This window comes from Urocampus carinirostris, chromosome 10 (assembly GCF_059441175.1).
Source record: "Urocampus carinirostris isolate Australia breed hairy pipefish chromosome 10, RoL_Ucar_1.0, whole genome shotgun sequence".
In the NCBI taxonomy this organism is placed as follows: domain Eukaryota; kingdom Metazoa; phylum Chordata; class Actinopteri; order Syngnathiformes; family Syngnathidae; genus Urocampus; species Urocampus carinirostris.
Window position 1 is genome coordinate 42,549,454 of NC_142358.1, and position 24,600 is coordinate 42,574,053.

Here is a 24,600-nt window from a genome sequence, read left to right on the forward strand (position 1 = left end):
TTGAACGTGTCCCGAATGTAATAAAGCGCGTTCCCTTTTTGTCATATCTCCTCTCTGCGTATTTTTGGGGCGATGCCCAACAACGCTCTCTCCCGAACAAGTGAAGCGAACGTGATAACATGTCCCGAATGCAATAAAGCGCGTTCCCTTTTTGTCATATCTCCTCTCTGCGTATTTTTTAAGGTGACGCCCAACGATGTTCTCTCCAAAACAAGTGAGGAAAACGTGATAACGTGTCCCGAATGCAATGAAGTGCGTTCCCTTTTTGCCATGTCTCCTCTCTGCGTATTTTTTGGGGGCGACGCCCAACGACGGTCCCTCCAAAATAATCACGATAATGACAAGATATTGTACCATGGGCATAACCACCCCGTTTTTTTAACATTACGCAATTGGGCCCTGATCCCGTTCTGGTCGTGACAGGACGACAAGAAGCAGCAGGCAAAAACACCATCGTCTTTGCTCAATTCAAAACACATAAGATATAAATTAAAATATTCACAGATCTACAAAAAAATAAAATACAAAACAATATTAGCTTTTTTACACACTGAAGAAATTTCAAGACGAACGGCAAGCAACACGCAAAATCCCTGAAAATACAAAACAAGCAAATACAAAGTTCCCGTCTAGTTTTTCCTGTTCAATTTCGATATCCTGTTTTTATATCAATCCTGTCTTTCCTGTTGTTTAATATCGGTTTCTAGTTTCGTTCCTGTCTAGTTTGTCCTGTTTAATTTCGATATCCTGTTTCATTATCAACCCTGTCTGTCCCGTCGACCCCATCTGTCTGATATCTGCTCCGGCAATTGGTATCGATCTTGTCGGCCTCTGGCTTCCTGTCATTCCACGCCAGACTGCTTTTTAACGTGCATGACTCCCCATTTCCCGTAAAATGAAACCTTGTGTGAGAAACGTCACGCATCTGGGTCCTCCTCCTGTTCCGGTTCTTGACAAATATTAACTCGACGTTTGATGAATAAATGACAAAATGTAAAACAGTTAACTTTTTACAATGATCTTTTAAACCATTTAGACACAGAGCCTATAAAAAAACATGCAAAAACTATTAAAATCAATATAAGTAAAAACAAAAAGTAAAAGATCAGCAGCCTCTGCTTTGGAGCAATCAATATTGTTAAAATGACTCCAATATTAGCTCATTTTTCTGCTTTTTATACATGCAGTACTTTCTTTCTTTTGTTTGTCTTCCGTATTAAACTAAAATTACCCAGAATCCTTTCCGTGTTTGTAAACAAGAGTGACGTAACCAAGCAGAATGGCAGAATTCATGACAGTTTATAGCAGTTTATATCAGCCCATAGACACAGAATGATAGTGGATCATAGATAAAAACAGCTCAAAATGGCACATAGTAGGTGCTAGCAGCAAGATAGCGACGATATTTTAGTTATCAACGTCAACATCAAAAAAAACTCTGGTTTTCTTCCTTTGGGGATACTGGAAAATTAAAAAGTGGGCCTTGAAAGCGCTTGAAAGAAAATGTCCATGAACCCTGTTAAAATAACAAATTTTATTTTGTCTTTCACTCTAGAACGACCGAGTTTCCTGCGGCGACCAATCAACCAGGTCGTGCTGGAGGACGATCCGGTTGAGTTCCGCTGCCAGGTCACCGGAGACCCCCAACCCAACCTTCGATGGCGGAAAGACGACGTGGACGTTCCTCGAGGAAGGTTAGCTCCAACACCGACTTACTTTTTAGTTAGCGTAGCTTTCTTTAGTCAACATCCAACAAACTTGGTCAAATGCTGGCCATGATTGCAATTGTATTGTTGTGGATTAACTGTAAATCAGTGGCCTTCGAGCTGACGGTGGCCTGTTGTGAGAAGACATCTGGCAGGATGTTATGGGATAATATTGATACAAGAAAATCACAAAACGGAAAAAACACTTTCGATTCCGAGAAAAACACAAATATAAATCCCAGGGTCTCTCAGATAAATTTTGAACGTGGCTCGAATGTTGCTGATTGAGGACGTTCCCTTTCCGCCATATTCTGTCTCTGCGTATATTTTGGGGCGACGCCCAACGACGTCCTATCCAAAAGTATCTCCTTATATCGGTTTAATGAATTGTATTTTGTGGTAACCACTAACTAGTGCTTACAATTTAGCATTTGTCAAATGGTTACTAGTAACTCTAACTGGATTGTGTTGTTTGTGAGCACCAAAAAAATACAGTTGAAGGATTACCTGGTAGTTTTCGTGAATTTCGGTTAAACATGGTCAAATGCTAGCTGTAATCGAATATATTTCTTGGTTGTCGCGTCCGACAAATCTAACAGTATTATGTGGTAACTACTAGCTAGCGCTAAGCCTATATTTTCAATTTAGCATTTAGTAGCTTTACAATATGACTTGTGTTTGTGGGCGCCAAATTAATCAGTTTCGTGCTAGCATGGCTAACAGAATCAACTGAATCATTTGACTTGGCTTGAGGATTGCTAAAGCTAACGCGGCTAGCTTAAATTTGGATGGGTATTGTGTTAGTATCGGATACATTATATTATTTTTCACTATCTTGTTGTATCGTATTTTGCATTCTTGATACTGAAATATCAATTCGATTGAACTTGGAAACACACAGCCCACAACGAGTTAATTAGTCTTATTTTGAAAGTTTTCTGGTTCCTTTCCATGTCTATATCCGGCCCAGGAACAAAGCATTCAGCCGTGACTCGGTCAACTAATTGGTTTCTTGGGTACATTATTGTCACGGTTGCCATGGCGCCCAATTGGCCCCGCCCATATGGCACCAGATGCGGCTCATTGGCAGAGTGGCTTTCTGTCTATTTAAGCTCAGTGCTCTCATTTTTCCTTTGTCAGTCCGTCAACGAACTTCTGCCCCGCAAGTCGTGGGTTTCGACTCGGTCCTGTTCCTGTTGTTTTTTCCGTCAATTTTTGTCCTGTTTATTATTTTCTCCAGTTTTTGTTCCCGTCTAGTTTGTCCTGTTTATTTTTTATATCCCGTTTCATTATCTATCCTGTCTGTCTGGTATCAACCCCATCTGTCCGATATCAACTCGGGCAATTGGTATCGATCTCGTCGGCCTCTGGCTTCCTATCCTTTCACGCCAGACTGCTGCCTGCATGACTCCCCATTTCCCAGTAAAATAAAAGGCTTGTGAGAGTAACGTCACGCATTTGGGTCCTGATCCTGTTCTGGTTCATGACAATTAGACCCCTGGGATTTGCATCCCCGCCTTAATTAATTAATTCAATTTTACAGTGTTCATAAGTATGACGAATTAGGCCTCTAAGATGCCAGTTTGTATTTGCTCGAGGTCATATAAGATACTTGTCTGCTTTTGTTATGCATAATGGCATCATTATGTGTTATCAGCAAAACTACTTCCCACAATGCCTTCAACGCATTCATTTCAAAATCTGGTAAAAATGTTGTGAGTTTTTGCAATACTATCCTGTTTTTTTTTCTTCAGTTTTTTCATTTCAACAGTCCCAACACTCTCAGTCAGTGATGCTAAAAGGAGAAGCAAAACATGATAACCATAGAAACAACACTTGTGATGAGCCAGGAAAATAAAGAAAATCGCTACTTTCGCTAAACTGCATGGAAGTAACCTATCAACAATCGCGACTATATGTAAAAATGAGGAGACGGATAAAGTAAGGACATCTAAAGGCATGACAATTCAAATTTTAAAATGGGTTTTAGATTGAATACACTGTCTCATCTCCCCTCTGCATCCACCAGCTACTCCATTCGACCAGCTCAGGTCGCGTCACACCACTGAGTATAAAAAATGTAATTTTACCTTTCCATGAGTTTACCTTACCCGTAGAACAGGAAGTCTTTCAACGCTCGCTTGAGAAAAACGAAATAAAATCCAAATATTTAATACACATTCAAGCTAGCATACGTACGTGAATGTCTTTTCCAGACCGGCGTGTGATGTAGCGCGATATTCCGAAAAGAAAACCGCAAACTTCACTTTCACGCCAGATGAAATGGTCCGAAGAATCGCCGGCGGGAAACGACTCGACTCCCCGACGTGGCTTTTCAAAGAAGCTTTTCTTTACGACCACGTATAGTGGAAGTCTCTTGTGCCGCATAACTTGAGAAAACAAAAACGGGTGATTGAGTTTCACGGCCTCCTATAAATACTAAAGTAGGTGCCGTGTGTTAGCTGTTAGCTAGTTTCCATTTTGTGATGTTTTTTTATGATTTTCTCTCATGTATTTAGTAAGAAATAGAGTGTGATAGACATCTTGTTTTTTTTCACTTTTACCTTCTCTAGTCACTCATTTTAGCCTTTTGGCTGCAGGCTATGGCTTGCTGCTATGAGCCATTGTTGTTTTTGCCTGCTGCTGTTTCATCTATCAGTGTCAGTCGCCCTCCCTTGCTGTTTATGCACGCCAACTTCGCTAAGTTACATGATGTTCCACGTTTTTCCTCACTGTTTCCTTATCTAGCCACTCATGTTTACCCCTTAGCTAGACTATAGCTCACCAGTATTGTTACTGTTAGCTTTTCCGCATAGAGAAAGCTTGCTCTCGCAATATTCCACAGCTGTGTGTGCAAGGAAACATTGAGTCCGGTAATTCGGGCATTTTCCCACTATGTATTTCACTATTTCCTTCTCTAGCCACTCTTGTTAGCCACTTTGTCCCTTTAGCTGCTATCGTTATTGTTAGCTCGGTTTGTCGTTCAGTGTCGCTTGCCTTCTACCACTGCTCATGTAGGCCCATGTGGCCAAGTCCTGTAAAAAAGACGTGTACCTTTTCGACTGTTTCCTTTTCTAGCCACTCATGTTAACCACTTAGCTACAGACTATGGCTCACCGTAGCTTTTCTGCATGGATAAAGCTTGCTCTTGCAATCTTCCACAGCTGTTTGTTCAAGGAAACATTGAGTCCAGTATTTCGGGCATTTTTTCTACTATTTGTTCCACTATTTCCTTCTCTAGCCACTCTTGTTAGCCACTTTGTCCCTTTAGCTGCTATCGTTATTGTTAGCTCTGTCCGTCGTTCAGTGTCGCTTGCCTTTTACCACTGCCCATGTACGCCAATGTTGCTAAGTCCTGTAAAAAAGACGTGTACATTTTCGACTGCTTCCTTCTCTAGCCACTTATGTTAGCCACTGGGCTGGAAGCCATGTCTTGCTAGTTCGTGTTAACTGCAACCCCGTTATATAAAGCTTGCCTCATGGTTCAGTTTTGAACTTTTTTTACCACTGTTTCGCTCTTTAGCCAGCCTTTTTAGCCACTTGGTTGTTATTGTTAGCTGTTCCATCTTCGTCCTTCAGTGTCACTCGCCTTTCACAGCAGCTAATGCGAAAGCACTTCCCTAAATTCCGTCTTTCAGACATATATCCTTTTTTTCACTCTTTCCTTTTCTGGCCACTAATGTTAGCCTTTTGGCTGCAGGCTATGGTTTTACGCTAACCACTATTGTTGTAATTAGATGTTCCTGCTTCGTCTTTTAATGCCTTTTGCCTTCCACAGTGATTACAGCCTCTGTCTCTTGTCATCTTGACTTCCCAATTCCACTGTTTCCTTCTCTAGCTACTTCTCGGTACCTACTGCTATTCTTACTGTTAGCAGCTCCGTGAAAATAAAGCTTGCTTTATCCTCCAGTCACACTTCCAGAGCTAAAAATCTCTTATCCCGTGATTCAGGCATCATTTTCACAGCTTCCTTCTCTAGCCTCTAGCCTCTATTGTTATAATTAGATGTCCCTTTTGCCTTCCACAGTGATTCCAGCCTATGGCTCTTGTCATCTTGACTCCACATTTCCACTGTTTCCTTCTCTAGCTACTTATCGCTACTTACTGCTATTAGTGTTAGCATCTAGTGTTAGCTTTATCCTTCAGTCACACTCCCAGGGCCAAACATCTCTTATCCCGTGATACTGGCCTCTTTTTCACAGCTTCCGTTTCTAGCCTCTATTGTTATAATTAGATGTTCCTCTTGCCTTCCCCAGTGATTCCAGCCTCTGGCTCTTGTCATCTTGACTCTCCAATTCCACTGTTTCCTTCTCTAGCTACTTTTCGCTACTTACTGCTATTCTTAGTGTTAGCTTGCTTTATCCTCCAGTCACACTTCTAGAGCTAAACATCACTTATCCCGTGATTCTGGAATCCTTTCACAGCTTCCTTCTCTAGCCTCTCACGTTAGCCATTCGGTTGCCAGATTCACTTGAACCGCTATTCTTAGCTAGCTGCTCTGGGTAAATAAAGCTTGCTCTTTTAACCTTTTACTGTTTTTTTAGTAGCTTCCCCCGCTAGCTGCTAAATCGTGGGCTGTTGCCGCAGCCACAAAAAGAAACCCTCAAAACAATTTCCCTCTGATTGCGCTAGCATCATTTGCTAGCTGTCAACGCCCCGCCTACGCAACTCTTGAACCGTAGCGCTAGCTGGAAAAGCACGGCATATTTGTTCCATTCAAGCGTCCCGTTATTATGATTATTATTATTCCCGGTGAAAGACAGCAGACGTTTTTTTCTTCCGACAGCTTTTACGAGGCGCCTATTTAACTAGCGCCGCGGAATGGAAAGTGCGCGGGCCTTTATGAAGATGGCGAAAAACACCTCATGAATATTGAACGTGTGAATAATTGATAGCGGTGGAACGGGAGGAAGCGCTAACCGGACTTTTGTTTTGCGCAGGTTCGAAATCAAATACGACAAGGACGACTACGTGCTGAGGGTGAAGAAGGCCGGCGTCCACGACGAAGGCACCTTCAGCTGCGTGGCGGAAAACCGAGTCGGCAAAATGGAGGCCTCCGCTACGCTAACAGTGCGAGGTAAATAGCGCTAATGCTGTATGCTAATGATTTGTTTACAGACAAATTAAAGCCTTCCTTCTACTTCTTCCCTCCCAAAAACAATTAGAAGTCAGGTTTCATGTTATTGAAAACACTAGTGCTAGCAATGTTTGTGTTTCCTAGCTAGTGTTGATACTAAAAATGTACCGTTTACCAAATTGTTCGAATTAGTTATCTGACTCCATTAACCAAACACAACCCGCATTTTCCTAACAATGCACGCCCGTTTCTTGATGGGAAAAGATGGACAAGAGACCGGCATTTCCACACGGGGGCAGATTTAATTTCTTGAACAATTTAACTAAATGAACTCCACCGAATTAGCCGAATAATTTAGCCCGTAATAGAAATAGCGGTGTTTAAGCTAAAAGTATAGAACGCTAGTAAAATGATCGCTAGAAATGGATAATACATTGACAAAACATTTCTAGCTAGCTAGACAAAGTGAAAGCCAAACAGACTTCTACCTAAGCAGCAAGCTACTTATAGCATTAGTGACCTTATAAAGATCTAGCACATTAACTGTATTTTACACTAAAAAGTATTAAAATAGCATGTTAACTGAAACAAAAAAGATAACCGGATTGGAAGTAGCACGATACACGATTAAGAAAACAATTATTGCTAGCTAGACAAAGTGGAAGCTAAACAAATATGTAGTTAGCCACCAAGCTAGTTATAGTCATGTGTTGAAGTATTAAAAATAGTCCTCGTAAGCTTAGTTTTTGTTGTATTGCTAGCTCTTGGCAACCACCATGACCATATCTACCCATATTTCTCAGTTGCAAAAACAGGTAGTAGTTCCAACTTTAAATCACTACGGCATTTATACACTGAAAAATATCTAGCTAGCTAACCAAAGTGGTAGCTAGTAGCCACCATGCTAGTTATAACATTAGCAGTTTCTTCGAAAGATTAGCTGCTTCTAATCTAAAAGGATAGAATGCTAGAAACCTTTTGGGCTAAAAGGATAGATGATTGCAGGGTTGAAAGTAGAATTATAGACTGAAAAATATCTAGCTAGCTAACCAAAGTGGAAGCTAGTAGCCAACTCGCTAGTTATAACATTAGCAGTTTGTTGGAAAGATTAGCTGCTTCCAATCTAAATGGATATAATACTAGAAACATGTTAGCTAAAAGGATAGGTAATTGCAGGGTTGAAAGTAGAATTTTAGACCGATAAATGTCTTGCTAGCTAACCAAATTGGAAGCTAGTAGCCACCATGCTAGTTATAACATTAGCAGTTTTTTTAGAAAGATTAGCTGCTTCTATTCTAAAAGGATAGAATGCTAGAAACATGTTAGCTAAAAGGAAAAGGATAGACGATTGCAGGATGAAAGTCGAATAATAGACTTGTCTAGCAAGCTAACCGAAGTGGAAGCTAGCCACCAAGCTAGGTATAGCATTAGCAATGAGCTAGAACTGATTGATTGAATAGGTAGCAGACAAGATTTAAACGTGTCCTAGAATTGTGTGTGTATATATATATATATATATATATATATATATATATATATATATATATATATATATATAAAAACATGTTTCTCCATCTTTCAGTGTTCAAACAGATAAAGAACCCCGTCATTTTTATAACGTCTTTTCAACCAGTTTTTGTTCCGGTCTTTTATTTACGTTTCCGAATTGCCCCCTCCACTTTCTATTTCACAGTTTACTGACGCAAACCGCCACTTGCTCACCTTGGGGTTTTTCAGGTTAATGAAAAGGGCCAAAGCGTAATTTGCCGCCATTGTCGGCTCTCTCAAAGCCGACTTGTCGGGGTCCCTGGGGGGCCACTTTAAGGACGGGAGAGGGGGCCAAGCCGGGATTTTTTTTCGCAAGTCGACTTCTTCGGCAAATTGAAAATAGGACCCTTGGGATTCTCGCACCGTTGCCTAGCTTGTATTTTGCTTTTTGTGTGTTTTTTTGGGGGGGATGGCTAACATTATGTAGCATTTTAGCAATACCAATCTTGGCCACCAGGGAGCGCCATTTTTGCAGGTCTACTCAAAAAATTGAAAGTAGGGCCCTCTGGGATTTTGCGGCGTTGTCGAATGTTTTTTAACTCGTTTGTGTTTTTTTGGCAGGGCTAACGTGACATAGCATTTTAGTACTTTTTGACGTAGAAGTTCCAGGAAATTATCAATCTTGGCCACCAGTGGGCGACATTTTTGCAGGTCTACTCAAAAAATTGAAAGTAGGGCCCTCTGGGATTGTGTTGTCCAATGTTTTTTAACTCGTTTGTGTTTTTTTGACGGGGCTAACGTGACGTAGCATTTTAGCACTTTTTGACGTAGAAGTTCCAGGAAATTATCAATCTTGGCCACCAGGGGGCGACATTTTTACAAACCTTATGTTTGGCAAAATTGAAAATATGACCCTTGGGATTCTCGCACCGTTGCCTAGCTTGTATTTTACTTTTGTGTGTTTTTTTTGGGGTGGCTAACATTATGTAGCATTTTAGCATTACCAATCTTGACCACCAGGGAGCGCCATTTTTGCAGGTCTACGACTTAAAAAATTGAAAGTAGGGCCCTCTGGGATTGTGCAGCGTTGTCGAATGTTTTTTAACTCGTTTGTGTGTTTTGGGCGGGGCTAACGTGACATAGCATTTTAGCACTTTTTGACGTAGAAGTTCCAGGAAATGATCAATCTTGGCCACCAGGGGGCGACATTTTTTACAGGCCTATTGAAAATAGGACTATTGGGATTACTGCACTATTGCCTTGCTTGTTTTTTCTTTTTATGATGGTTTTCTTTGGGATAATGTGATGTAGCATTTTAGCATTCATTGACAGATAAATTCCAGAAAATTACTCATCTTTACCAGTAGGGGGCTACATTATTTCGTAGGTCTATTTCTCGGCAAAATTCATAATAGGACCCTTGGGATTCTTGCACTATAGCTTGGCTTGTTTTTTTAATTTTTTTTGTGGGTTTTCTTTGGGATAATGTGATGTAGCATATTAGCATTTATTGACAGAGAAATTCCAGAACAGTACCAATCTTGACCACTAGGGGATACATTTACTTCATAGGTTTACTTATCGGCAAAATTTTAAATGAGACGTTTTACATTTTTGCACCCTTGCTTGGCTTGTATTTATTTTTTTTTGCCAACGTGATATAGCATTCAAGTTTTATTGACGGAGGAGTTCCACAATTTGCCATTATCGGTCACTAGTGGGTGATATCACCCGAAAAAAATACATATTTATGACGCTATTGTCAGAACATTTTGCTCATTCATCACTTTTTTCCATAGTTTTATTCTCTAGTCACTCACGTTAGCCACTTGGCTTCAGGCATTATTATAAGCTGCCCTATTTAAATACAATTTTTACTGGACATTTTAGAAGGATCTATCGCTAGCTGCTAAAGTTAGCTACTTACATCAGATCTGACCAACTCCAGCTAAAGGGTCTTTTGAACTGCTCCGAGTGCTGGCTAGGTCTTTTATTGTCACTGGCATGGAATAACAGCAACTTTTACGTCCTGTCTAAAATATGCACATTTTCCACTATTTCCTTCTCTAGCCATTCATTCTATCCCCTTTTGCAGGCTATGGCTTTAAATATTAAAAAGTATTCAAAAAATGAGCAAAATGTTCCGGCAATACAAATAGTGGAGCTTCCCTGTCGTGCTTATTTTTTCATTCATTCTGATTTTGATTTCTTTTGTGTTTTTGTTCATCTGTGTTTTCTTTCGGTGTGCGTGTATCCACCCTTCCATTCTCGTCTCCAGATGGCCGCGTGGGTAAGTAAGCACCATTCTGATTGGACGATTCCATCCCGCATGACTTCTTTGTATTTCAAATATCGATATTTTAAAAAAATGATATTGTGGTTTTCTTCCTGCACTGTCTGTCCTTTCCTCCATTCTGATAGATGTAACGTGCCATGGTTTGAATAGGGCCACCATTCACTATTCTTATTCGATATCAATTAGAGTGTTCCTTCAGTATATTGCGGTTCAAATATTTTTTTAGCACGTAAGCTAAAGTGTGGGCGGATCATTCGTCCTTACTACAAGTCCCACAATGCTTTGGAGCATCCTTTATCCCGGATGAGGAAATGCGCACAAAACTTCCTCGCGCGACGCTAAAGTACGATTCATACCTAACGGAAATTCACTTAATAGGTATGGTTATGGAACGGATTAACCGGGAGAATCAAGGGAATACTATTGAGTTTAGGTCTGGTCCATTTTAAGCATGATTAAGACAGAAAATAGGACTTATTGTCAAGAACCAGAACAGGAGCAGGACCCAATCGCGTGACGTTCTTACACAAGCCTTTTATTTTACGGGAAATGGGGAGTCATGTGGGCAGCACGGCGGCGCAGTGGTTAGCGTGTGTGCAGCACAGTTCTGAGGTCATTAGATCAAACCTCCTGTGTGGAGTTTGCATGTTTTCCCCGTGCTTGCGTGGGTTTCCTCCGGGCACTCCGGTTTCCTCCCACATTCCCCAAAAATATGCATGTTAGGTTAATTGGTCGGTCCAAATTGTCCCAAGGTGTGAATGAGCGAGTGACTTGTCTGTCTTTGTGAGCCCTGCGACTGTCTGGCAACCGGTTCAGGGTGTCCCCTGGCCACTGCCCGAATATAGCTAGGATGGGCTCCACCCCCCCCTCCCGCGACCCTACTGAGGATAAATGGTGCAGATAATGGATGGATGGATGGATGGATGGGGAGTCATGCACGGTCTGGCGTGGAAAGACAGGAAGCCAGAGACAGGAAGCCAGAGACCGAGGTCGATCCCAACTGCCCGAGTTGACATCGGACGAATGGGGTCGATACCGGACAGGACGAAACAGACAACAGACTGGATTGATAATGAAACAGGATATCAAAAATAAACAGGATGAACTAGACGGGAACGAAAACTGGAGAAAATAATAAACAGGACAAAAATAGACGGAAGCAAAACCTGAAAGTGAAATTAAACAGGACAAAATAAACGGGAACAATACTGGACAGGAATTACCAACAGGAAACAGAACCCAGTCAGAACCCACGTGTTGCGGGACAGAGGTTCTTTGACGGACTGACAAAGGAAAAATGAGTGCACTGAGTTTAAATAGACAGGAAGAAAATCTGCAGCCGCAGCTGGCGCCACACGGGCGGGGCTAACTGGGCGCCATGGCAACCGTGACACTCATCTTTGGTTTCCTTTTGATGTATTTCAAATGTCGTGAAAAATCATGATTTAACTGTTACTTTTGATTAAATAAAGACAATTTTTTTTTTTTAAGAAATCTTTTTGACTGTGAGGACCAGAACGGAAACAGGACCCATTTGCGTAACGTTTTTAAGTTTTATTGAAGAAACAAGGAAGTGCTGCTCCCACGATCCGATGTGCGCTGGACACGGGAAGCAGGTCGCTCTTGTGCTCGGCTTGTGATCCGAACACGGAAGTGGATCTTCCGTAGCGAGCGATGTTTGTGTCAGGGACGGGAAAACTGGTCGGTAGCCGGGACAGGAGAGTATACTTGTTTGGGATCAAAAACGGGTCGTAAGTCGGGACGGGAGAGCAGACGTGGTCGAGATCAAAACAGGTCGTAGCTGGAGACACACGGGAGCAAAAACGGGACAGGCGGGAGTCAGGGTTCGAAAAAAGGCTTGCCTTGAAAAACAGAGGTTCGCAGACAGACTGACACAGGGGATTGACAGGACAGGGTTTAAATAGTGGGGAAGCTAATCTGTCAACAAGCTGCAGCTGGCGCCACACGGGCGGGGCCAATTGGGCGCCATGGCAACCGAGACATTGACATATTTCAATGTAACTTTAATGTATTTCCGACATCTTTTTAAGCAGTTATATCCCCGAAGTAAAAATTGTTGCACCGTTTGCAAAAATCCAAGAAAGATTGCCCCCAAAAACCGAAGCGTGAGAAAAGGACAACGGGTGTCTTTTTCTCCACGCGTTTATCGAAGCCATGCGTGGGACGGCGAGGAGGGAGTGAAGGAGCGAAGCGTCGGAGTCCTGATTTAAGAGCTCGCTATCAGTCGGGAGCCCGGAGATAGCCGAGTCGCACAAGGCCGAGTGAGAAAGCCGTAAATCTGCCGCCATCTGCGCTCTCTTGCGAAAAAAACAAAAAGTCCAAACGTCGGTCGGCCTGCCTTACAACCAGCTGGCTTGTCGAGCGATAAAAACTGAAACAGGGGAGGTGACACAATGTTGCGCCGAATCCAGACAGGCTGCTTCAAACTCCAAATTAGAGACGTGGTGATGTCATCATTATGAGTCAAACGTGGACTAAAAGGACATTTCATCTCATCTCATCAGCTACACCGCTTATCCTCAGTAGGGTCGCGGGGTGCTGGAGCCCATCCCAGCAATCATTGGGCAGTGGGCAGGGGACACCCTGAACTGGTTGCCAGCCAATCGCAGGGCACACGGGGAGAGACAACTCACTCGCTCATTCCCACCTTGGGACAATTTGGACCGGCCAATCCACCTGACATGCATGTTTTTGGAACGTGGGAGGAAACCGGAGTGTCCGGAGGAAACCCACGCAAGCACTGGGTGAACATACAAACTCCGCACAGGAAGTCTGGAGCTGGATTTGAACCCGCGCAGGAGGTTCCCAAGACATGAACTGTGCCGCACATGCGCTAACCACTGCGCCGCCGTGCTGCCCCATTTGCCAAAGTAACATGCGATATTATGTACGACAAACATTTTGTTGCGAGACCACAAAAAAGGGACACAATGTGGCGGATAATTTACCGTAAATTCTGGACTAACTAGCGCACCTGATTATAAGCCGCACCCACCACATTTTAAGAGGTAAACCGATTTTGTACATACACAAGCCGCACCTGTATATAAGCCGCATGCGCCCACATTTAAACATGTAACACAAACGCAAAGTTAACCCAAACCCGACTTCAAGTCCCGCGATTGAAACTGAATGTCCTTCATTAAAGTCCACGGTCCAAAACTCACACCCGGCGAAATGAACGGAAAATGATACCGATACTTAAGGTTTGATGCAGACCTGCAGAGTCCGGGTCCCGTTGAAAGTAATCCGAGGAAAAAAGTGTATATTTCCAAAGGTAAGGGTGGGAAAAATATATATCCATTATTGTCCGCCGTGTCCACAAAAACTCACCTTTACCGGTCCCCACTTTCCCATCAGCACAACACATTTACTCACGCAACTCCTTTTTCTTTAACCAACTTTTTACCCCCTCTTATTTCCTTGTCTGTCCCTCACCTTTAGCGGTCCCCACTTAAACTCGGCACCCCGCGTTGGTTCCGCCCCTCATTTTTCGTTCACCCGTGCAAAACATATCAGAATAAGTGTCTAAAATAAATACAAATGAATACATTACAAAAATATACAGTTGCAATTACATATTATACATGGGTTACATATATTTACAAAGAAAGACGGTACACTGAGAGAGTTTTCAAAGCTATAATAATAATAATATAGCATTGGCAGGGCAGTTAACGGTAGCAACACTCGAGCGCCGCTAGCGGCCGTTAGAAAAATGACATAAATTGGCCGCATCACTGAATAAGCCGCAGGGTTGAAAGTTAGGGAAAAAAGTAGCGGCTTATGGTCCGGAATTTACGGTAGATTGTCTGCTTACAAGTTGTTAGGTTTATAGTTTAGTTGACACTCAAAAGAAGGAGAAACATCAATGTAGGTTTAACTTGCAAGGAAAACAGGAGAAGTCCAAATCCTCAGATAAGAAATTCCAACCTGTTCCACTGGTCATAAAAGCCCTTTGATTTGATAAATAATCCCATGTTACAAAAGCGAATCCGCCCTAAAGGGTGTGGTAATCAAAGAACAGAAAGGGACAATGATGGAAATGGTGCATAATAGGAGGAGATAATTTCTTCTTCATGCCACGAGGCTCTTTAATTTCACCTAGGGGAGTAAAAGCCCTTTCATGTGATAAATGATCCCAGGTTACAAAAGCAGACCCGTCCTAAAGGGTGTGGTAATCAAAGAACAGAAAGAGACAATGATGGAAACGGTACATAATAGGAGATAATTTCTTCTTCATGCCATGAGGCTCTTTAACTCCACCCAGGGGAGTAAAAGCCCTTTCATGTGATAAACTATCCCAGGTTACTAAAGCAGAGCCGTCCTAAAGGGTGTGGTAATCAAAGAACAGAAATGGACAATGATGTAAACGGTGCATAATAGGAGAAGATAATTTCTTCCTCATGCCATGAGGCTCTTTAACTCCACCCAGGGGAGTAAAAGCCCTTTCATGTGATAAATGATCCCAGGTCACAAAAGAAGATCCGCCCCAAAGGGTGTGGTAATCAAAGAACAGAAAGGGACAATGATGGAAATGGTGCATAATAGGAGGAGATAATTTCTTCTTCATGCCACGAGGCTCTTTAATTTCACCTAGGGGAGTAAAAGCCCTTTCATGTGATAAATGATCCCAGGTTACAAAAGCAGACCCGTCCTAAAGGGTGTGGTAATCAAAGAACAGAAAGAGACAATGATGGAAACGGTACATAATAGGAGATAATTTCTTCTTCATGCCATGAGGCTCTTTAACTCCACCCAGGGGAGTAAAAGCCCTTTCATGTGATAAACTATCCCAGGTTACTAAAGCAGAGCCGTCCTAAAGGGTGTGGTAATCAAAGAACAGAAATGGACAATGATGTAAACGGTGCATAATAGGAGAAGATAATTTCTTCCTCATGCCATGAGGCTCTTTAACTCCACCCAGGGGAGTAAAAGCCCTTTCATGTGATAAATGATCCCAGGTCACAAAAGAAGATCCGCCCCAAAGGGTGTGGTAATCAAAGAACAGAAAGGGACAATGATGGAAATGGTGCATAATAGGAGGAGATAATTTCTTCTTCATGCCACGAGGCTCTTTAATTTCACCTAGGGGAGTAAAAGCCCTTTCATGTGATAAATGATCCCAGGTTACAAAAGCAGACCCGTCCTAAAGGGTGTGGTAATCAAAGAACAGAAAGAGACAATGATGGAAACGGTACATAATAGGAGATAATTTCTTCTTCATGCCATGAGGCTCTTTAACTCCACCCAGGGGAGTAAAAGCCCTTTCATGTGATAAATGATCCCAGGTCACAAAAGAAGATCCGCCCCAAAGGGTGTGGTAATCAAAGAACAGAAAGGGACAATGATGGAAATGGTGCATAATAGGAGGAGATAATTTCTTCTTCATGCCACGAGGCTCTTTAATTTCACCTAGGGGAGTAAAAGCCCTTTCATGTGATAAATGATCCCAGGTTACAAAAGCAGACCCGTCCTAAAGGGTGTGGTAATCAAAGAACAGAAAGAGACAATGATGGAAACGGTACATAATAGGAGATAATTTCTTCTTCATGCCATGAGGCTCTTTAACTCCACCCAGGGGAGTAAAAGCCCTTTCATGTGATAAACTATCCCAGGTTACTAAAGCAGAGCCGTCCTAAAGGGTGTGGTAATCAAAGAACAGAAATGGACAATGATGTAAACGGTGCATAATAGGAGAAGATAATTTCTTCCTCATGCCATGAGGCTCTTTAACTCCACCCAGGGGAGTAAAAGCCCTTTCATGTGATAAATGATCCCAGGTCACAAAAGAAGATCCGCCCCAAAGGGTGTGGTAATCAAAGAACAGAAAGGGACAATGATGGAAATGGTGCATAATAGGAGGAGATAATTTCTTCTTCATGCCACGAGGCTCTTTAATTTCACCTAGGGGAGTAAAAGCCCTTTCATGTGATAAATGATCCCAGGTTACAAAAGCAGACCCGTCCTAAAGGGTGTGGTAATCAAAGAACAGAAAGAGACAATGATGGAAACGGTACATAATAGGAGATAATTTCTTCTTCATGCCATGAGGCTCTTTAACTCCACCCAGGGGAGTAAAAGCCCTTTCATGTGATAAACTATCCCAGGTTACTAAAGCAGAGCCGTCCTAAAGGGTGTGGTAATCAAAGAACAGAAATGGACAATGATGTAAACGGTGCATAATAGGAGAAGATAATTTCTTCCTCATGCCATGAGGCTCTTTAACTCCACCCAGGGGAGTAAAAGCCCTTTCATGTGATAAATGATCCCAGGTCACAAAAGAAGATCCGCCCCAAAGGGTGTGGTAATCAAAGAACAGAAAGGGACAATGATGGAAATGGTGCATAATAGGAGGAGATAATTTCTTCTTCATGCCACGAGGCTCTTTAATTTCACCTAGGGGAGTAAAAGCCCTTTCATGTGATAAATGATCCCAGGTTACAAAAGCAGACCCGTCCTAAAGGGTGTGGTAATCAAAGAACAGAAAGAGACAATGATGGAAACGGTACATAATAGGAGATAATTTCTTCTTCATGCCATGAGGCTCCTTAACTCCATCCGGGGGAGTAAAAGCCCAAATCAATCCCCACCCCCACATTTGCATATCACCCTATTTTTTTTACAATGTGTTTTTTCCTTAGCACTATTTAAATACTCTATATCGACACGTTATATTGGGTATTTTTGTATTCTATATCTTTATTTTATTATGTTATTTTTCTGTTTTCAACACTGCTGTCCATCTATCTATCTATCTATCTATCTATCTATCTATCTATCTATCTAAACGTGGTCGGGGTCAGAAATGGGTCGTAAGTCGGGACGGGAAAGCAGACGTGGTCAGAATCAAAAACGGGTCGTAAGTCGGGACGGGAGAGCCGGACAGACGGGAGCAAAAACGGGACAGGTGGTAGTCAGGGTTGAAAAAGGCTTGCCTAGTATACACTGAGGTTCGGAGACCGACTGACAACAGGTCCCCTGACAGGACTGAGTTCAAATAGTGACAGGGAGCCAATCAGAATCCGCGGCGGGTGGCACCAAATGATCGGGCAAAGCTGAGTCAAATCAATAATGATGACAATTGTTTCCATTGCGAGTATCTGTAATCTGCTATGAAAGCCTGTATCGGCTTGTTTCGGATACTTCATCTCCATAAAAAGATAAAATAAATCGAAAAAATGACTTTCGAATAAGCTTCCTTATTTTGAGTTCCTGATGATATAACGGTGACAAGAACGTCTGCAAATTCTGGTATCGGTTTTGATTCATGGCATGCAAAATGGCCGCTTTCCAGAAGCCATTTGAAATTTTACTGCTGAAAACCTTTGCTTCAATTCCGACGTCCTTGTAAGCTCTTGTGGTCGTCCTGTTTTGTCTCCGATGTTATCGTCAACGTCACCGTCATTCATTCTCCGGATGAATGTCTGACCCGGTTCCCATGGTGACGATGGTTGACCTTTAAGACAACCACGGAGATCTGTCTTATGGGTTATACTTTCCTGATTCGGTTTTTCCTCCTCTCTGCCTGAAATCCCAAGAATAACCCACAAAATCGTTCCTCTCCCCGCAGTATAACCCACTGCCGTGACTTGTTCCTCTCTCTAATACCCGTGTTTCCTCCTTTAGCCGCCCCGCAGTTCGTGGTCCGGCCTAGGGACCAGATCGTGGCCCAAGGACGTAGTGCCACCTTTCCGTGCGAGACCAAAGGAAACCCTCAGCCGGCCGTCTTCTGGCAGAAGGAAGGAAGTCAGGTAGGAGAACCCGATCTCACCTGGACTGCTTTGGCTTCAGTTTTAAGTTCAGCTAGGTTCAGGTGCTTGTAGCGGAGTGGATGACGTCACACGCCAGTCCAAAAGTTCGACATCCCTGCGGCAGATGGAAATCTGTTTCTTTGTGTCCAGGGATACACCACCCCGTGTTAGCGAGTCCGTCTCCTCTCCGATTCCCATAGGCTTTCGTGTCTCTGTATAGCGACGCTGAAGCCGGATTGCTCCGGGTAGCTCCGGGTGGCTACACGTTAGCGTCCGGAATGCTAAACGTGAGCCACGTTTCCGCAAAACACAGCAACTGCGCTCCCTGTGCGCTTCGATGTTTTCCACCAGCACTCGTTGATCTCATTTGGTCGTGAGTTCGCATTTACCATGATTGCGGATGGTACCGAAGACTTATAACGCCGCTAGCCGCTTAGCTAGCTCCGGTTCTTCCTCCACGATAGGCCCCTTCATCACGCCGGCACGAGAATTCTTCAGGGCAAGGAGTTGATTCCTTGAATAAACACATTTTTGTGCGCTAAAACCCATGTCCATAGGATATAAGTAATCCATAGTGTAGTTGTCAAAACGGGAAGAAAAACACTGAAGATAGAAGCAGACAATAAAACAAAAAAATCACAAAAAGTGAGAGATAACAGGGCAGCTGCTGGGAAGGCAGCCGCTCATGGCAGCGCCGCTTTGATAGATAGATAGATAGATAGATAGATAGATAGATACTTTGTTCATCCCCGAAGGGAAATTCACATTTCCAGCAGCATCCCTGAGCTGAGAACAATCGAGAACAATCGAAAATAACACGGGAGCTGCTGGAGTGGCTGCCATTCGTGACGGCGCCGGAAGAAAAGATTCAATTTGAATCATGTACAAACAAACAAACAATTGAATCATGTACAAACAAACAAACAAACAAAATATTCATGTTTCAATAAGTGGAGTGTTAATAAAATGGGGGGAAAATAATACTGATATAACCAGGTAAATCGTCACGACCCAGAAAATCATTGGTTCGTCTCTTCATGTTACCTGTGTAAGGATTTAACATTTATTAAACTGAAATCTGACTCCAGAGCCACTTCACGTGTCTTGTCTAAACCCTTACAGTTGGAGCATGTTCAAAGGTCAGAGAAATTATTGAGCCGAGCGCCGAGTATAGTCCACATATTAGTTTATTTAGACTAATCAAAGAGTTGAACAAATCGGGTCTTTCTGCCGTGCCAAAATTAAAATCGTGTGGAAAAGACGAGGTACCAGGGTTTTCCCATGTTATAACACATGCCAATGAAATGTTCATGCCCCATGACTAAGCCGCTGCTGATTGATCCGCGGTGTCGCCAATGCAAATTTCCCAATCCTTTTTTCGGAGAATGGGAGGAGGGGTGATAGGTCATAGCCCTCCAGACAGAATGGTGACAGACATACACTCCAACCCCCCAGGCGAGGTGATAAGTCATTGTTATATGCACAGAATTGAAGAAAAGGCACATTCCAGCGCAAAGCGCGGTTTACGACACCCTTCATTCAGAGTTCGCACTCAACACTGAAGTCAGATTTAGGACAAAACAAAACAGTTTAAGACAAAACAGTGAATAAAATAGTATATAACTTCACCTGATAACGGAATCGTAGAACTGAAGGTTATACAGATAAGTAGTGAAGCACCAATGGTTATACCAATTGATGGTCGTCAAGAAAACCGATTGTAAAATATTTAGCGCTAGCTTTTTCTTCGCCTAGCTTAGCTCGAAACAAGTAAACCGACCTCTGTTATAGTTTATATATTTTTTATTTTGGATTGCGAAAAAGCAATATAACACTCCATAGGTATCGTTCCCAGGTTTATAACGATTGTCAAGATCAATATGTAAATATGTAGAGCTAGCTTCCTGAGCTTTGCCTGGTTCGGTTTAGGAAAACACACTTCAGATTGTAGTTCTTATAAATGTAATCTAGACCTGTCACAATGGAAAAGCAAAATTATCCACAATTGACAGGTTACCTTGTAGCAATATTTGAACATTGATGGTTATACCGATTGGTAGTCATCAAAAAGACTGATATGTCATTATTTAAAAGCTACTATTTTTAGTTTGCCATATTTTCACCGAGTAAACGGACCTTGGTTGTAGTTTATATACTTATATATTGGACTTATCATGGTGGAAAAACAATATAATGAATTAAATTTGTAAAAATGGATTTGAAAATTGACTTCATTTTCAGGAAACAAAAAACTGTTTAAAATGATTTGAGTACAATTATTAAAGTAAAAATAAAATTTTAACAAAACAAAATAATACAGTGAAATAAATAATTAAAATGATCGGCTAGAAATAATAGTATAAAATATTTTCATTTCAGAGAAATCTGTAGAAGAACAAAAAATAAATAAAATATTGATATAGAATAAGTAAAAATAATAGTCAAGGAATTAAAGAAATAATCATGAAAAATAAATACAATTTAAACTTGTTTGAAATAAAATGATAGATACATAAAACGTATAATAGAATAAAAAAATAACACAATTAACATAAAACAAAAATAGTGATAAATTCGTTAAAAAAATGTTTTGTCGCAAAATGAAAAAATCGAGAATAAATAAAAAGTGAGACATATATTTCAGAGAAAAAGTATAATAATCAAATACAATAAACAAAATGAAAACTCTCAAAAATTAAAAATGGATAAATAAAACCGAAAACTCAAATATAATAAATGAAAAAGAAATAGTAATACATTAAATAGAAACAAAATAAAGATGTGTCACATTTTAAAATATGCATAATATGAGACAAAAATAAAGAAATAAAATAAAATAAAATGGTTTACATTGATTTTAAACAAAAAAATAAATAAATAAATACAAATAAATTAATAAAACCCCAAAAACACAAAATAAAATAAAAATAATAGTAAAATTATCAAATATATGTATATATATTTGGGGTGGGGTTAAATAATAAAAGAATGTAAATATTAGGAATCTTGGTCCTATTGGTTCACTACATAAATTCTGGGACCTGAAACCAGCTATTTTATTTTCCATTGGTGTCATTGGTATTTTCACTACCGTTTTTTTTTTCTTTTTCTTCCTCCGGCTAATCTCTTTCCCCCGTGACCCGCCGCGCTGATAACAACGATCGGATCTCTCACCAGAGCCGTTAAGCCTTTCCAATACTCGCCCGTTGAAGCCACCGCGCCAATTAGGACCCCATCGAGGCTTTGCTGATAGCATTTAGCCGTTAGCATGTTAGCGTGTTTGTTTTTTACATTTTATTTCATGGAATATTGCATCGTTCCAAACAAAATTGGCATGTTTACCACGAAATATTTTGTGGAGTGTGGGTGCCATGCTAATTATTTGCCGCTAAACCCCACGCGACTAATTTGAGAGATGTTGCTTTGCACCTTCTCCCACGAGGATAGCAGAGTGTTAATCGGAATTTGTAACGTTTTGCCCTCTCATTTATCGTAATTAAATCGGACGTGTTAGCTTCTCACCGCTATTTGAAAACGTTTTTTTTTTCTTCTATAACTGAACCGCTAATGTCCTGCTTCTCCAGACTGGTATTATTACCGCTAACTGATATTTTTTTTCACTTTCTATTCAAAAAAAAAAAAAGAAACATTTGTGTAATACTTTTACAGATTTCTCTGTATATCTATAATGCCTAAAATGATTTTATTATCAATAATGTTTAATGTGTAGGTATCTCATTTATGTATTTATTTATTTATATATTATCAAAAAAGTAGGTGGAAAAAAATATACAAAATCAAAATAAAATTATAAAAATTGATAGTAAAATAGTAATACAATCTTAAAAATAGTATAAATAAATATTCGAAAATATAACAAAGATTATAACTGAATAATAAAAAGGTAAATAATATTAATACAAAAAAACATTATCAAATAGTAATACAATTCTCAATTAATGAATTGAATAATAATAATGTTTGTAATAAAATAGAAAAAGATTAAATACATCATACATCAAAGTTAACAATAGAATAGTGATAAAAATGTAAAAAATAAAATAAATAATAATTTTAAAAGAATAATAATGAAATAGAATATATAACATAAAAGTAAAAAAAATGCTGATCATAAAATAAATAGCAATAAAATAGATAAAATAAAGAGATAATAAAAAAAGATTATACAATAACAGAAATAAAAAACATAATAATAATGAAAACAGTATTCATAAATATTGAAAAATGCAAAAAAAGATAATAACTGAATGATAAAAAGGTAAATAAGTAAAAAAATCAAATGCAGTAAAAAAGCAATACAAAATAAAAAAATAATATGAATTATCAAATATTAATAAAATTCTCAATTAATTAATCGAAGAATAAAAAAGAAATAATATATAATAATAATATAAATATATTTTTTTTAATTTTGATAAAATACCAAATATAATAAAAGTTTAAAAAATGTTAATGATAAAGTATAATAAATAGCAATAAAATAGATAAAAATAAGGAGATAATAAAAATAAATAATTCAATAATAGAAATAAAAAACAAAGAATGATGATGAAAATAGTATACATAAATATTGAAAAATATAACAAGGATAATAACTGAATAATTAAAAGGTGAATAAATAAAAATGTTCATGCAGCAATAAAACAATACATTAAAAATAAACATTAGTTATCAAATAGTAAAATTATTAAATGACTTAATGAAGAATAATAAGGAAATCGTACAAATATGTTTGTAATAAAATAGAAAAAGATTAAATACATCAAAGTTTAAAAAGTTAACAATAGAATAGTGATAAAAATGTAAATAATAAAATAAAGAAATATTTAAAAAAATAATGATAGAATACAAAATATGACATAAAAGTTTAAAAAATGTTAACTATAAAATAAAATAAATAGCAATAAAATAGATGATAAATAAAGACATAATAAATCATGGATGATACAATAATAGAAATAAAATAGAAAAAAATATAAACTAAAATAACAAATTTAAAAATAAAAACCTATTGATAAAGTATTGAATAAAAACACATAGAAAGAATACAAAAAATTAAGTCAGCTTTTCAATCTGTGCTTTATTTTAATATATACTCTGTGTATTATGTTTGTGTATTTATGTTATTAATTGATCCAAACACATTGTATTTATTCAAACAATAATTTAAAAATATTGTCAAGGCTCCCTTTACGACGGCAGTGAATAACTTTTCGTGTTTTTTCCCGTTTTTCCAGAACTTGCTGTTCCCGAACCAACCTCTGCAGCCCAACAGCCGATTATCGGTTTCGCCGAGCGGAACGCTAACCATCGCCTCGGTCACGCGATCCGACGCCGGATATTACGTCTGCCAAGCGCTAACCGTAGCCGGTAGCATCCTGGCGAAGGCGCAGTTGGAGGTCACGGACGGTAAATCACAATTTTTGTCTTTTTCATCAATTTGTGATTTTCTGAATGAAGTCAAATCTAGCATAGCTTGTCGAGAAGCCTGTGATTGATAATATACTTCGCTTAGTTGCTAGGCAGATTTTGTCGAATTCCGAAAGAAGCTCCTTATTCTCGACAAACATTTCAGCAATGTCATATTTGTTTACATTTGGACTATCGACCAACCAGTTCAGGGTGTCCGCTGCCCGATGATTGCTGGGATGGGCTCCAGCACCCCCGCGACCCTACTGAGGATAAGCGGTGCAGCGAATGAGATGAGAGGTTTTTCGATAGCCGAAACTTTAGCTCATCCGCTTTTCGGAATAGACGAATACAATTTAATGGAATTCGACTGAAGAGCAACTCAAGGAAAGTGTCGTCCTTGAGTCCAAGATTGACGAGCGCTCGACGGAACGACCCGGTGATTGAGCGACTGCCGTCCGGCTGGAAATTTTTCAGAACGTCGGCGAGGGGGAGGTCGCCCCCATTCCCCCCCGCTCCACGGACGCTTCCTGATTTACTCTCTGCCGGGTTCAAGGAGATCCGTGATGAGAAATTCCTGATCCGGAAATTTAACCGTGCCCCCCCTTCCCCTCCTCTTTAATGTTCCCAAAATGTGGAAAATGGGGGGCCAATTTTGGGGGTCAGCCCGGTGGTCTTTGTCAACGCCATTGGGAGTGCCTGGAAAAAAAAACAGATGTGTCTTGCCCCCCACATTTGATTTTTTTATGGGTAGGAGGGATGTTATTTTCATATTCCTCCCTGAAGGCCTTCAAGAAGGCCAAAGAAAATGAACCTGTACACCAGAGA

The 24,600-nt window shown here is 40.1% G+C and overlaps 1 protein-coding gene across 1 annotated transcript in view; it reads left to right on the forward strand.

The window, feature by feature from the left end:
- The window catches only part of robo2 (roundabout, axon guidance receptor, homolog 2 (Drosophila)), a 553,890-nt gene that overhangs the window by 442,779 nt on the left and 86,511 nt on the right, over positions 1-24,600 (forward strand). Inside the window, exons 6-10 of the mRNA XM_088345887.1 lie at positions 1,556-1,694; positions 6,647-6,783; positions 10,550-10,561; positions 18,218-18,342; positions 23,601-23,772. Of these exons, the coding sequence (XP_088202013.1) occupies positions 1,556-1,694; positions 6,647-6,783; positions 10,550-10,561; positions 18,218-18,342; positions 23,601-23,772 (585 nt within the window). The remainder of the gene's footprint in view (positions 1-1,555; positions 1,695-6,646; positions 6,784-10,549; positions 10,562-18,217; positions 18,343-23,600; positions 23,773-24,600) is intronic.